General features: G+C 45.9%; 3 protein-coding genes across 4 annotated transcripts in view; 2 read left to right on the top strand and 1 right to left on the bottom strand.

The window, feature by feature from the left end:
- The window catches only part of LOC117965878 (zinc finger protein 501-like), a 628,111-nt gene that overhangs the window by 132,373 nt on the left and 480,549 nt on the right, over positions 1-15,189 (top strand). The window lies entirely within an intron of this gene.
- Positions 1-15,189, top strand: part of LOC131722023 (zinc finger protein OZF-like) — a 307,153-nt gene that overhangs the window by 170,222 nt on the left and 121,742 nt on the right. The gene's annotated exons all lie outside the window — the stretch shown is intronic.
- On the bottom strand, positions 990-12,768 carry LOC131722011 (uncharacterized). The gene is made up of 23 exons (XM_059015536.1): positions 12,622-12,768; positions 12,306-12,361; positions 11,657-11,746; positions 11,280-11,404; positions 10,782-10,925; positions 10,034-10,111; positions 9,172-9,342; positions 8,385-8,481; positions 7,672-7,895; positions 6,934-7,087; positions 6,565-6,773; positions 6,146-6,263; positions 5,712-5,887; positions 5,194-5,311; positions 4,420-4,589; positions 4,091-4,188; positions 3,786-3,925; positions 3,375-3,422; positions 2,989-3,172; positions 2,760-2,898; positions 2,499-2,586; positions 1,962-2,060; positions 990-1,122 (listed from the first exon to the last, which is right to left on the bottom strand). The coding sequence occupies exons 1-23, from the start codon at positions 12,642-12,644 to the stop codon at positions 1,028-1,030; spliced, it is 2,844 nt and encodes a 947-aa protein (XP_058871519.1). The 5' UTR covers positions 12,645-12,768; the 3' UTR covers positions 990-1,027.

Genomic DNA, 15,189 nt, shown 5'->3' with positions numbered 1-15,189 from the left:
TACAGAGAAAACTTTACAGGCGAGAGAAAAGGTACAGCTCTAACACAAAAGTAGCAATATATATTAAATCCCTTAAACATTGTGTACCTATCAACTATTTCTCATATATATAATATATATGAGAGAGACACAGAGAGAGAGAGATTTCTACCATGATATCTGAAGATGCAAAGCCAAGACTTAACCCCAATTATTAAAACAGGAAGTTTTGTGAACGCTGTGTTACTGCATTTTAGCCAGATACCCAAAAACATCTACTTTACACTAACTGGTAGTTTAAGTGCAGCAAACGGGACACAGCTGTGAATTCAGGGGCGATTGAGAGACACGTCACACAGAGCGAGGGGGGAGTATAGAACGGACACCCACCTAGCCACGCCTACACTGACGTCACTGCGTGACCCGACCGAGCGCAGGTACCATGAACAGGAGGAGCGCAGACAGACCTCCCTTGCAATTTAACTTCCTGTAAGTAAGTCTTTAGCACTTTGCTTACAGAATGCAGGAGATTTAATTCTGCGTGCCATTCCCTTACCCGGACGCGTCACGTTTGACAGCGATAGCGTGGAGTTTGACCGGGTACCCATTCACTCCAGAGCTGTACGCATCGGTTTGAATTGAGACCAGACGCTAGCAGCTTTTACCCCTTTCAAAAAAAGTTTTCCCCAAATCCCGGTCCTGGGAGACCCCTCAATCGGTCACTTTTCTAACAGAGCGCCGAATTACGCAACTGAACTAAATTCACTTACTAGACTTCAGAGCTATAATTATATATAGGATTTAAGATTTTTCTAGATAACTTAGAATCTGCAGAGATTTAAGAAATTTAAGTAAACAAATAATTTCAATTAAGGGTGTAATCAAGTAATGAAGAGCTCAATTGGAATGCAAGCCAAACACTATCTTAAAAGACTGTTTGAACAGCAAGCAGCGCTGGATTCCTGGTGTACCTTCAGGGTACAAGAAAGCAATGGGAGGACACACAAGAATCGAGATGCAAAAATCTTTATTGGGGTAGACAGCAAGTTTAACATCTCCTGAATCCGACAGCAACAAGAATGACGAGCAGAACTCCGAGGAGAGCGGACGCCACGCCCAGCGCCAGAACCAAGGGGGAGTCACCTGAAATTCAAAACATGACGAGGTGAGCACTAGGACCCGTGGGAGCCACAAGACGCCTCCAATTACAGTCAGCGTTGCTTAGCAACTTCAAGAAATTCTACAAGTTAGCATGGAGGTACTAAACATTAAAAGAGTAAACTAACATTTGAACACCATCTTTATGTAAATCCATGAATTTATTATTTGTTTGGGGGGGCGTGAGAAGTCCTCAATTTAAATAATTAGTTTTGGCTACAAATTGCTGCATCCAGTTCTGAAGGACAATCAGAACTGATATTTCATACCGGCTATAGGATAGCGATTTAGCATCACAGGAATGGAAATAAGACCAGTTGGATAGTTTTGTCTATTTCTGTTTACACTAATATTTTAATAAGACACATACCTGAGCCGGTTACCGATACAGTCTGATCATGCTTCTAGTAAAATAAATAAAGCTTTGTGCTCCTTTAGCACCATCTAGTGGTTTATTACTGCAAACACTGGAAGTTAGTGGATTAGCAGACACTTCGCCAAAGCGACTTAGACTAGGGATGTGAACTCTGCATCACAACTGCTGCAGAGTCACTTCCAATAGGACCTTGTTTGGCGTCTCATCCGAAGGACGGAGCACAAGGAGGTGAAGTGACTTATTCACGGTCACACAGCGAGTCAGTGGCTGAGCTGGGATTTGAATCTCCTGCTAATAGACCCCCTTTAAGCTCTGGAGCAGCAAGCCTCATTCATATATAAATATATATATATATATATATAGAAAGGCATCCCCTCCATAGCATCGGATGAGGAGGGTTAGAATTCAAATGACCAGGATATTCAACAGAACTCTCTCAAGGTCTCACCTGCTGTTTGAAGGTCCAGGACTTGTCCTTCTGCTACCAATTGGACCGGCCCGGCAGAAACGTAGCCTCTGATCTGGCTGTATCGATCCACACTACGGGCTGAGAGAAAGACAAAATTGAAACAACTCTCACCAGGGTACAGATAAAGGACTATTGCCAGCTCTGAGGTTTGACTTGTGGGTTTTATAGAATACAAAGTCAAATTTCTTTGCATTCATTTTACTGTAATGAAGTGTTCAGGTTTAATGGTTCGGATTAAAATTGCAACAGATATTGCATGAAAAAATGCATCATTATAAATACTCACTCAATGCAGAGAGCATTACCAGCACAATACAAAAAAAATCTTACAAACACTCAAATAGAGAATTGTATATATTACACATAGGAAGGACCCATCAGAATATTCATATCTTAAATAGATTAGGCTTTGTATTCCCTTCACTCAATGATAGCAGCTTCAATACAGCAGCGTTGATGCTGTACTGCAGCTGGTCATGCTTGCTTGTATTACAGGACTGATCTCCAGATGCTCACCAGATCTCTGGGCTCCAGGCACACAAGTCTTATTGCAGGTATCCTCCAGGTTGGGATCACAAACCACAGCCATGCAATGGAAATACACCTGGGGAGGGACAGAAGCAGCTCTCGTTAAACAGGAGAACACTGCCACACTGTGGCTGAAGTCAGTAGTGCATCAATCCCTCTTTCCTATTGAAGTTTAATAAAAGCATTCCTACTGAAGCACTTTGCATGGAGTGAATCGTCCCAGGTTCAAGTCAGAGAGGGGGCACTAACCTGTCTCCAGAAGGCAGAGTCCTTGCTAGACTGCTGTGCCTGCACCTCAAGCCTCTGGAGCTGGGGGGAGCTCCTGGTGAGAGTGCTGGCCGGCACTGGGTGGAAGTGGGTCCTGTACGAGTCTCCAGTGACCAGGCAGCTGCAGAGAGACAGGAACAGGAGTCATGACAAGCCTGCATTGAAAGCACAGCTGAAATGGGCAGCGCTAGAGGACTAGCAGACCCCTCACCTGTCAGTGACCAGGTCCCATTGAGGGCTGGAGTCCAGTTCAGGGGCCAGTGTGGCCCAGCAGTCCTGCAGGATAAGGTGGTCAGTCTGGCCATGAGGCTGCTGGAGCTCAACCTGCAGAAACACGGGCTCCAGCAGAGACTGGGACACGGGGAATGCAGAGTAGAACTGGGAGTAGCTCACATCTAGAGGGGAGAAAAAAAATTGTAGTCACTGCTGTGCTTTTGAAGCACTGGAGTTCAGGACTCCCTTCATAGCAAGGACAGGGGCTCATGGAAGTTGTAGTCTAATCCTGACAGTGGGCCAATGTGACCAGCTCTGGGAGTTTAGAATGAAGACTACAGAGCAGAATTTGCCAAGTGGAAGTGAAGACAGAGTTCAACTCACCCCTGGCTAGCCGAGCCTTCAGATTCAGAACATCTCTGGGACTCTTGGCTGCAAAACAAAATAAGGATTTGGTAAAATGCTAAAAGGCTTAAAAAGACAGAGAGAGGGCTACCATACAACATGAAAAGCACATCCATTTCAAAATGGACAGATCTCTAAAGAAATGTTCCATTTAAAATGCTCAGCTGAAACAGTAAATGCCAAGTAGAACATTTAATGATTTTTGATGCAGCCAATGTTCAATGAAGACCTTGAAGTCATCTCTCTCCACACAGAGTGTTCAGTCATTTACCATAAGCAAAGTTAACCAGCTGGCAGCACAAACAATGGATCAAAGCAAACTGTTGAAGAGATTTTCTATCCTTTAGTCCCAGGAGACAAGCCTGGTTCAGCTTGCTAGATACTCTGTACCTCTGCTCATAGGGTCATAAGATCGGACGTGCAGGGACCCAAGCCCCCGCACAGAGTAGGGGGCTGGAGCAGGGACCGCCTTCCTTTCAGCAGCCAGCGTCAGGGTGTCGTTGAGGGGGTAACGACAGCGGATCGTCAGCCTACGAGGTAACGACACACAGGTTTAGATCAGGGGCTGGAGTCGTGTGTAAAACGGACTGCATGGTCCAGCTGGGTAGTCCGGTTCAGGGCAAATGGGCTGTGTGATGTCACAGCCTATGACATCACCACAGTTCCCTGTGAACCAGGAGACTCCCTGTGCTCACCTGTATTCAGAGTCCCTGGTGATGACTGGAGCATTGGGTGGGAACAGCGCTCTGGTATACAGCACCTCGTTCTCGTAGATCAAGTAGTTACCCACAATCTGAAAACACAGGAGCCAGAAAAGCATGCTGGCAATACAAAGCTGACCTCCCAATAGCAAAATCTAAAGACTACCAGACAGTTAATGCATAGTCAACCACTCCCCAGTTGCTTTGGATAAAACAATGTTAAAAAACACAACCAAATGATCCAGTGAAGGTCTACCAGTGCCAGACCTGTATGAAGGACCATTGCCTTGACCCACAACACCACACAGGAAGCCCCAGCTCACCTGGCTCCTGGTCCCACAGGTGTTCACCCCAAAGGTGAAGAGAGCCCTGGTCGAGTCAAACTCTTTGGGTTTGCAGGTCTTGTCCAGCAGGGTGGTCTTGCTGGGATCCACTAATGGTATGGGCTCCATGGTGACAGCCACCACCGTCACCACTCCGTTAGGAAAGCACACTGTGGCGGGGGAGGAGAAGAATGAATTAGAGACCAGACAGAATCAAGGCAACGCCATGCTACCCCAATAACATCACCAGATCCTGCAAGTCAGAGGTCTACACTTCAAGCTGGACTAGTGTCATTCTCCTCAACTCCTTGTCCTAACCCTACCTCAAGCTAGCTCTTCACACCCAGCTTCCATGCAGCCAGATTGACTACAGTGCAACCATTTTTTGCTAGGACTTGCATGCAAGTTAAAAGCAGGGTTCCCTAAAGGAATTCCAACACATTGATCAAGATTGCAATTAACTAAATATTTACAGTGGCAACAAGTGAATTCAACTTGTCAATTAAGTCGTCTCCAAAAACAAAAGGCTACTTAATTAGAGTTCTTGTATCAGAGCTAGGATTCCCAACAGACATGAAAACTCAAGACCCTGAACTCTGCAACTAGATCAGCCATAAACTGGTGACCACTTCAAAAATCTGAAGGACATTCAAAGAATGGAAGTCCCACGGGCTCAGAATGTGTGGCAATAGGATCCTTGGAGTGGCTAGTTCTGGTGAGAAGCGTGGCCAGGACACTGCGAGGCATCCACCACAGTGAAGGAGTCCTCCTCACCCAGCAGCTCCCTGGTTGGGATTGGGCAGCGTTGCACAAACTGCTTCTCGACCTGCAAGGTCTTGACGTTCCTCATGTTCAGCTCCACTCGAACGGTGAGGCCCCTCAAAGAGATGTCCTGAGGGAGGAAGCAAGGGACACGGTCAAGGCTGGCAGTACCCTTGGAGCAACACACTTTAAGAGAACAAGCATGGGGAGTTTGATATCTCCGAAACCAAGCATGCTGCCTCAGAGTTTGGTGTGCATCTAGGAGTAGTGTTCAAAATGTATTGGAAAACAACAAGATGTCACTTAGATTTACCTACAGGAAAGCCTGCGTTGGTGTGAGAATTTCAATTGGTAACAAATCCGAGTCCTACAGAGTGTAGCAAGATTAATGGCAGCTAAATTTCAAACTACCCAACCCAACGGTCAATTCTCTTAGCATGGCTGGGCATAAAAGTCCCTTGATAGAGGCTACCAGTTGACCAAACAGTGTTAGCCCTGGATTCATTGTTAAACCCCTGGGAGATCCTCACCTCATAGATGTAGCCAATGCTAAAGAGTGGCAACTCGATGGTGATCTTGGGCTCAACGATGGTGTAGGGTAGAGGGCGGCTCCCAATGCAGAGCTCCCAGCTGGAGTCCATGTTGCCCGGGGTCACTTCGAAAACCACGCTGCGGTTCGTACAAAAGCCTTTGACATCAGGAAGATCTAGAGGGAAGGGATTGGTAGGTCGGTCAACAAATGTTGCTTTCAAAATCTCCACTTTGTAGTTTGGCATATTCTGTATCCAATTGGCTTTGAAACAGTCGGCGACATACAAGATCGGTGGTACAATGTTTAAGACAGAAAAGTCAATGCCACAATGTAGCCCATGTCAGGTATGGGGTTGTTGCAAGTAGGTGAACCTGGCAAAGCTCTTACAGATCTAACTAGTCGAGAAATATCCATCCCCCCCAGTTCACTTACTAACATCCTTGACATCGCACACAATAGCAGCCGGGTGAAAATACGACTCATTCTGGGGGACAATGTTCAAGGTGTAGTTGATGTTCAAGGTGTACCTCCTGATGAGAGCCCCAATGTACTGCAAGAGAAAATCGGGTCAAAAGGTTACAGAACCACCCCACCCCCCAAAATCCTGGACTGTCACCTGCTGCAGACAGGCCACTCTCAAACAGTGCATGATACAGTCCATGTGCAATATTAGATTTCCTGTATAATTCATGTTGCAGATTTGTTAGAGAGTCTTCCCCTGTGACACCTCATGGTCACGTGTATATAAATTAAGCTGGCTTTCACTATGAACAGGAGGCTTTCCCCCCCCCATTGGTATGGTTGTGTTCAATGGTTTGGTACCTCCTTATTCGAGTGGGGTTAATCCTCACCTCTACAGAGACCAGCGGGTTGTCGAAGGGGACCTTCAGGACGAAGTCCTTGGTGCCGTTGGGGTGCTGGACCTCGTTGATCTTCACGCCTCTGTTCTGGGCCTCGGGAAGGGTCAGAGGAACCCCGTTGAGGGTCAGGTTCTTCAGCTCAACGTCCGGCTTGAAGTTACCAAGGGTCACTGTGAAGCCCTTCTCACTCGGGACGGTGTCTGAGAGCAGGGATTAGAGAGGTGAAGCGCAAGAAACATAACTGCAGAGCTCTGAACACCAGGACTGGGTGCAGCAGCAATAGAGTTTCTAACCCTGTTCACCCCCCAATCGCGTGCTCCAAGGTTACCCCTACAGTGCAGGGCTGTGGAGAGTACTCACTGTTCACCACATAAGGGGTCTCAGGGAGGTAGGGGGAGCGGGCTGGCTTGAAGGAGCGGTGCTGGGTCACCTCCCACAGGTCGTCAGCCCATTGGTGCTCCAGGAAAAGGTCAATCTCATACACCTGGTTGTACTTGTTATCAATCACATGACTCTGTAAAAAGACAGGGGTTAGATATAGAAATCAGTACAACATCTGACTCATTGTGTGACCCTGAGCAAGTCACTTCACCTCCTTGTGCTCAGTCTTTAGGGGGAGATATTGTTGCAAGTGACTCTGCAGCTGATGCATAGTTCACACACCCTAGTCTCCAAGTCACCTTGGATAAAAGCCAAGATAAACAAAACAGACTTCCCCCCCCCTATATCCCCAGATTCTCATATGCAATAACTTAGGCCAAGTAGTTAACAAGGGATTTTCCCCGGATACAGGGAGAAGACACGCAAAACTGCTGCCACTACACCCCCTTCCCCAGGGAGAAGGGGCTTTCGATTTAGAAGGACGCTTCTCTAAAGCAACTTGACGAGACTAGGGGGCAGGGGGGGGGGGTGTGTGAACTATGCATCCTCAACTGCAGAGTCACTTCCAACAGGACCTCATTTGTTTTACGTCTCATCCGAAGGACGGAGCACAAGGAGGTGAAGTGACTCGCTCAGGGTCAAGCCAGGAAAAAGCCCTTCTCTAAAAATCACCAAGCCTCCACAGACAGACCCAACCAGAGGGTCCCTGGCTCTTACCTTGCGATACCCCCCCACAGCTCCAAAGGGAACGCGGATTTCCACTGCAGTGCTGTTGACTAGCAGCTGGTACCCCCTGCTGGTAGCAGCGACCTCATCCAGGCCCCTCCCCTCCACCCCCATCATGATCAGTTTATCCAGGAACTTGGTGGGATGCAGGACCAGCGGGGTGATGAGCCTCGGGGTGACCCAGCTCAAGTAGGTGCCATCGAAAACAGAGGGGTCTGGAAAGAGATGAAACACGAGGCATTTTGCCATGGTATACTATTCTTTCCCCCCCTTGGTGTAGAAAAGGGATTTGTTTTTATAGACTTTTTAAAAAGTCAGATGACAAGATGTTTATGGTCTTAATGCATGGAAGATGAAGCACTTCTAAAACTCTAGCACCAGAACTAACTTTTTGGAGAATTTATGCAGTTTGACACTAGACTGTTAAGGTAGAGATTTAACATGGAGCTATGTCAGTCACATGCTCAAATACAAAGTTACACCCACCCTCAAAAAGGAGGACAATGTCACTTAATGGGTTAATAGGTTGTGGAAGAATGAGTTCCACATAGCACACAGTGCCACCAGGTGTCAAAGTGTAGCTAGTGCAGCCAAGTCAAAGTCAAGTGTACAATGCACTAGACTGTTCCACTTAAGTTCCCAGCTCAGGTAATGCTTCCAGACCATTAGCCCTCCTAGGATTGCTGTGCTCCTCGGTGACTCACTCTTGGCGCAGGCAGCTGAAGTGTCCACCAATAGCAGCATCCACCTCTGCTTGTAGAACACAGTGGCTCTGATGGCTTCCACAGGGATCCCCGACACCTGAGGATAGAGAAGAGCGTTGGAGCAGAGACCGCGACGAGCCCCGCGCCTCACCGGAGCAGAGCCCACAACGAGCCCCGCGCCTCACCGACCCCTCAAGACCCCCCTGTTCAGACTGCGCTTGTAGATCTCAAGATCCGCCCCTCCTGCTCTGGACTCACCTGACCTCAGCACCACATTACTGGATCCTCAGCTGATGCATTATTGCACCACTATAGACACAACTTGCTATAATCCTAACTTGTTGCATCCTAGAAGTTATTTGAATAGTGTGGTTTACAGCAAGTGCAAATATGAATCTTGCATTTTAACACCCGTCAGTCACCTTGGATAAAAGGAGTCTGCTAAAGTCATTCCTAGACTACTATCATGGCATCCTGCAATACAAAATACATTACACATTAAATAGATCTAAATTGTCAACAGCATATTAAATTGGGCTCGATTTTACTCCTAGTCATATGCAAAATTGAGAAGGCAGCTATAGCCAAAAACTTAAATTCAGAAAATTAAATTGATAGCAAAAGAGATTTAACTTTAAATCCATCAGCATTTAAAAACGCCAAGTTCGTTAACATCCTATTTTTTGCCTTGCTGTATATTTCTGGAGAGCCCTCAGATGTTCACACACAAAAGGACGCTATTAAATAACGGAAGCTGGTTTGGGATCACAGTATTTTAAGAACTCACCAGGAGCACCTCGGACATGGGCATGCCGTAGGGCGACCTGAAGATGATGCGGCTGGACGTGGAGTTGACGAGGTATCCTGCGGTACGGGCGTCCTCGGCGGTCATGGTTTTGGGGGGCATCCCGGTCTGGTGGAACACCACCTGCCACATGGACATCACCGCTCCCTGGGCCTGCAGAGCAACACAAACTAAAAGCCAGCCGAGACCCAGAGCCATTCGGGAAGCTGCAAGAGGTGCAGTTCAGAGAGCGTCCACAAGAGGCACTGCAAGCACTACAGAATGATGCCTCTGGTGTAGAGGTTTCTAACTCCACTCCGAGGGACAGTGTCCATTCCAGCTTCTCTCAATGAACTTACTTGAACCAGTTGGATAGGGTTAATACTTTTGCATTGTCTTAGTGGATTTCAAAAAAAAAAAAAAATTGAGGTACACTACCTATACAAACAGAGGCCCGGGAGAGATGTTAATGTGTCCGATTAATCAAATGAAACCAAGTGTTTAAGAGCTGTGGGTTGAAAACACTGTGGCCGTCCAGGAACAGTTTGACACCCCTGCTCTACACCCGCCCCCACCCCATCCTGGGGACCCCCTGCATCTGCAGATTCCCATTCCAACCAGTTTATCAATTGCTTACACCCTTCACTCATCTAATCGTGCTTAAACCTGCAATTGTCCTCAGCTTAAGTTACTTCTAAAAGTTGAATACACTGCCAGCCATTTAGATGCTGAACAATTAAAGAAGTCTTAAGCCAATAGTTCAATTGAGTGCTCAGGCAGAATTAAACAGACACAAGGGGTCCTCCAGGACCTGGGAAGCCCTGTACCCTCCCCACCCCCCCATCCCAGTTGAAAGTTCACTCACTATGGAGAGAGCCGCTTCCCAGTCCTCCTTCTCCAGTCCTTCCTGAGCGATGACCGGGACATTCTTCCTGACAGACACCTGGGGGCAGGAGGTTTGAACAGCAGGGATTGGAGCCAGACTCCCCATGCATAGCAGGCACAGACGTGCCTGGTTTTGTGACAAGCTTGTTATCTAGGCACACTGTGGCTAAAATCAAGCTCACAGTAAAACCTGGACCGGAAGTGAAACTGCTATGCAACAGGAATCGCGTTTACCCCTGAAGTGTAACTCCATTAGTTAGAATAATTTAACAGACACCCTTATCCAGGGCGACTTACAATTGTTACAAGATATCGCATTATTTTTATATACTTACCCATTTATACAGTTGGGTTTTTACTGGAGCAAACTAGGTAAAGTACCTTGCTCAAGGGTACAGCAGCAGTGTCCCCCACTAGGGATTGAACCCACAACCCTCCAGTCAAGAGTCCAGAGCCCTAACCACCACTTCACTGCTGCCCAGGGAGCAAAATAAGACTCCCAATGCAAAGCAGTTTGATCCAATCCTGGTTTTACTACAATTAAGACACCCAAGGTTGTTACCTACACACTGTGGGTAAAATCAAGCTGATCATAAAACCTGGAATGGGTGAAACTGCTATGCAATAGGAGTCATTTCCATCCTTAAATCACTAGGATGTGATTGATCTATTAATAGGAGCAGATACATTGCTCAATTGTGAACCCTAGTTTCGGGGGTCCCCTTCACCTCCATGTAGTTATCCTCACAGACGATCTCACGGGGGTTCCAGGGGCTCTCCATCCTGCAGGACAGGGAGAAGGGGTGGACCGTCTCTCTGCCCAGAGAGTCCAGTCTCACGAAGCGGTACTGAAGCGCATAGGAGACGTCATTCTAGAGACAACAGAGAAAGAACCGGTCGGTACGGGAGACTTCTTCACAAGTGGCATACGGGGCTAGGACTTCCAAAAACAGGGTGGATGACAAGACCATTGCACCCCTAAAAGGAATGGGAGACCATTTCTGAGATAGTTCACCTCTTTCAATTGAAAGGAACTTAATGCACCAAACCGACTTCAAATGAATGCGTTGCCATTGCGAGATGTTTACCTGCCGATTGCAGACTTAATGAACATTGTAATTGATAAAGGGAACAGGATTATATAGGTGCATGTGTGTTTTTTCAGTCCAGCGTTGCAGTGTACGAGTGTGAAGCGGGTTTTTGTTTTACTGCAGTGACGTACTCACCACGCTCTCCACGTGACAGGCCAAGAACGACGCTCTGAAGATCAAGTCTCCGGGAAGGTTGAAGGAATACGTAAACCCGCACGCCGCCGCGTAGCTGTCATTCAGCGGGTAAACCCCGCTTCTATCTGGAGGGGGGATAAAAATGAGGGAGAACATCGCAACGGGCTACCGAGCAAATCCCATAGGGATTGAAATCATTTCAGAGATTCCGTTTATCTGTGGCACTCTTAACCAGCCAATGAGAGTTTCCTTTAAATTACTTTAATTCTGATACCCCACAAGGTTTTTATTAACAAAAAAAGAGACCCAACATTTTACCCTATACTCAAAACCCGAATGCCCGCACAGCTGCCGTTTCTTAAACCGACCCAACTTACCGATGACGTCAAAGCGAAAGTTACCGCCGGCAAACTTGCCATTGGTTGACATCCAGAAGTACCGATCCCGGCACTCGGTCACAAAGTTACCTGAAGTCAGAAATGAACGCACAGAGCCGCTCCGTTATTTAAGAACACCGGCAATACAAAGTCACACACCATATTAAATAGAATAGATAAAACGTTTTGTAAGTTGGCTATATAGCGTTTCATAAGCCTAACCAAAGCTGCCAATTCAATCGATTAATAGAATTCTCATAACTTGAACCAACTACAACGTTCAGGAAGTCTAAACGTTACATGCCAAATCAAGGGCGAGTTCCCAGTTCAATTAATTCTCTTCATTAAGCATCTCGAGTGACTGCCAATTATCTGATCTGCCCCGAGAACCATCACCCTTTTATTCTGTATACAAGGGCGGTCAATCAATTTATTAAACATATCTAATAATACTGTGATAGACATAATACACAGATTCCAGTTAGCGGGAGTCCTGGACTAGCCCAACTGGATAACATTAAATACCCCAACATTAGTGTAGAGTTGGGTTTGTGAACCCAAGACACACAAGTACCACATGAACCCAAGTGATACAGATATATTACACTGCAGACTGGAGATTGTTCTGCGGCGTGAATATTGATCTTACCCGACAAGTCCTGAGCGACCAAGCCAGCCGGCAACACCGCGCATAACCAGGCAACTCTGGAACAATAATAATCACATATACATGTGAATTCATAGACATCCGGCACACTCATCCGCAGGAGCCAGTTAACTGAAGTAGAATGCTGAAGTTCAAATTAACTTACAGACCAAGGACTATGCTAAATTGTTAATTATTTTAAATGTGCACAGATAGAGGGGTTGGTGGAATTGGTTGAAAAGGTGATAACCACAGTCCACGAATAGTGAGACAATATCTATATCTATCTTAAAATCCAATTAAAAAAAATTAAACTCACCCTAAAAGCAGCCTGAACCCCATCTCAATACGATTTCTCCAGCCGTGTCCACCACAGATCAGCAATCACTAACAAAACCTCGCTTCTCTACCACAGAAAGAAGCCGCTGCGTTCGCTCGCTTGCTGGGACACGGCGCGCCCCGGGGTTTATAAAGCCCTCAGAATCGCACCGCTTCCGATCACAGCACCTGACTGAGACTGAACTGAAGAGTCAACACGTGGTCTTAATCACGCGTGATTAACTGCTGATCGGGAGTCCCCAGTTATCATCATCATCATCATCATCATCATCATCATCATCATCAGTAGTATTTTGTTCTCTGAGTTTAATTTAATTAATGACGCAATGCGGGTCGATTTCCTCAATTGATCCTCCAGAGCGCGCAATGGGTCGGAATTGCTTGATCAATCCCACCTGCTATCGCTGCCGAGACCCGGCGTCTCCAGTATATATACTCGGGTCGGGTCCGGTTAAACGATATCGGTGGTGTTGAGGTGTCGTGGTTATTCGGATAATCAGCGTGGAGGACAGATACAATCGCCGTCGCGCTCTTTTTACAGTAAGTGCAGTCTTATTTATGGTTTTTTAAAAAATCTTATTTAAATTAGGAGGTAGCTGATATATATATATATATATATATATATATATATATATATATATATATATATGTGTATGTGTGTGTATAAACTAGAAACACTTTTTTTTTTTTTTTTTTTTTTCTTGTGTGTGTTGAGCACTTGGTTTGGGAAGCTTAACTTTATTCTTTTCTAACGGTGACAACATTCAAACATTAATAACATTCAAAAGTACTAGCCTACAGATGCCTTGACCAGACTGCACCCAGCTATCTCCAGACCCTCATCTCTCCCTACACCCCCACTCGACCTCTCCGCTCCGCCTGCACTAGAAGACTGGCTCTACCTCCGCTACGCTCCCCTGCCTCCCGAGCCCGCTCCTTCTCCACCCTTGCTCCGCAGTGGTGGAATGACCTTCCTACAGATGTCAGGACTGCCCAGTCCCTGACCACATTCCGGCGCCTCCTTAAGACTCACCTCTTCAAACAGCACCTGTAGAACTCCTCTGTTTGTATCCTGGGACACTATCACCCTTCATGTAAATGTGATTTATTTTGCTCTTATCTGCCCCCTATTTTACTGTATTTAATCCTGTACTTCAGAATACTGTAATCTGCCAAGTGTTTAACCTGTAGTATTTTGTACTTAATCACATCCTGATGTAACTATCACTATTTAATCATATCCTGATGTAACTATCACTATTATCTGCTGTATTGAATTGTGGTTTGTCACACTTGAACAAAAGTTATTGTATTTCTTGCTTTTATTGTATTGTAACACTTGAAATGTATTTGCTTGCGATTGTAAGTTGCCCTGGATAAGGGCGTCTGCTAAGAAATAAATAATGTCTTTTAAAAACCTATTAATATCTTTCTTAACCAAACTAATAGTTAACTTTTTTTTCTTCGCTGTTTGTTGTTCAAATGGTATCCAATTAATATTGGAGAGTGACTCAAGAGGAGAAACTGACAAACTTAAACGCCCGCATCCAACCTGTCCGTACGTTTGAATTGGTGCACTTCGTTGTAATAATGATTTGGTATAATTCGGGGGTGGGGGGGTAACCTGTACCTTAAAGGGTTAATTTTAATTGTTCCTTTCCCCTCACACGATTAGCGCATACCCTGCAGCGCGCTCGTTACACGGACCTGTCTAGACTAACGCTGAAGTCTCTCTTCCAGATTCGCACTGCTGTGCGCGGCGCTTCTCGTGGACGCTGACGCGCTCTGTAGTCTTCATTCTAAACTCCCAAAGCTGAACACGTTGGCCAACGGATTAGACTACAACTCCCATGAGCCTCTGTCCTTGATATGAAGTGGATCTTGAACTCAAGTGCTTCAAAAGAATGGCAGTGTCCTACAAAGCTTTTTTTTTCCTCCTTGGATGTTAAAAACTACAAATCCCATACCCGCCAGTTTCACTGATTTATCAGTGCGATGGCTACTCGTTTCCAGACAGTTTGTCAAACCAAGATGAGGAAAATAACAAATTCAGATATGTCGACGTCTTCACAGGAAGTGAGCAATGCAGGTGTTTCAGAAGATGAAAGTGAACAGGGAGCTTCGAGTTAGTTGCAGCGTGTTCACAGTCGTGTAAAATACAAGTTCAACCAACAGGGGATAAAAGATTTCCCCTGGCTTAAGTTTGACAATGTTAAAAAAACTCCATGTTGTTCCCGTTTTATCAGGATGCAGGGGAACTGATGGCAGGCAAGACTGCATTTTAAAGGGAGCCAGAAGTTCAAACATGAAAATATCTTAAACACAGCGCTTCAAAACGACACGCAGTGTGCGGAGAGGCAGCTCAGCGCGCCGCCATGAACAGCAAGCAGCGCCTTCTGAGGAACATGCGAGCAGACAGCTAAAATAAATAAATAAAACGTTAACAATTTTAATTGTGTTGATGCAAAAGAATTAAACTGCACACGTGTTATGTAAGAAATAAGGAACAAAAAGATCTGTAGACATTCAACAATACGTTTAAGCAAAA

The sequence above is a fragment of the Acipenser ruthenus genome, chromosome 50, assembly GCF_902713425.1.
Source record: "Acipenser ruthenus chromosome 50, fAciRut3.2 maternal haplotype, whole genome shotgun sequence".
Lineage (NCBI taxonomy): Eukaryota > Metazoa > Chordata > Actinopteri > Acipenseriformes > Acipenseridae > Acipenser > Acipenser ruthenus.
The sequence above is the reverse complement of the archived record's forward strand: the minus strand, read 5'-3'. Positions and strand labels throughout refer to the sequence as shown.

Coding starts and splice junctions, on each gene's coding strand:
- LOC131722011 (XM_059015536.1), bottom strand. CDS start 12,644: ATGGGGTTCAGGCTGCTTTTAGG. Junction 2,587..2,759: donor ACTCTGCCTTCTGGAGACAG/GTTAGTGCCCCC, acceptor GTCCCTCCCCAG/GTGTATTTCCATTGCATGGC. Junction 1,123..1,961: donor CCTGGACCTTCAAACAGCAG/GTGAGACCTTGA, acceptor TTTGAATTTCAG/GTGACTCCCCCTTGGTTCTG.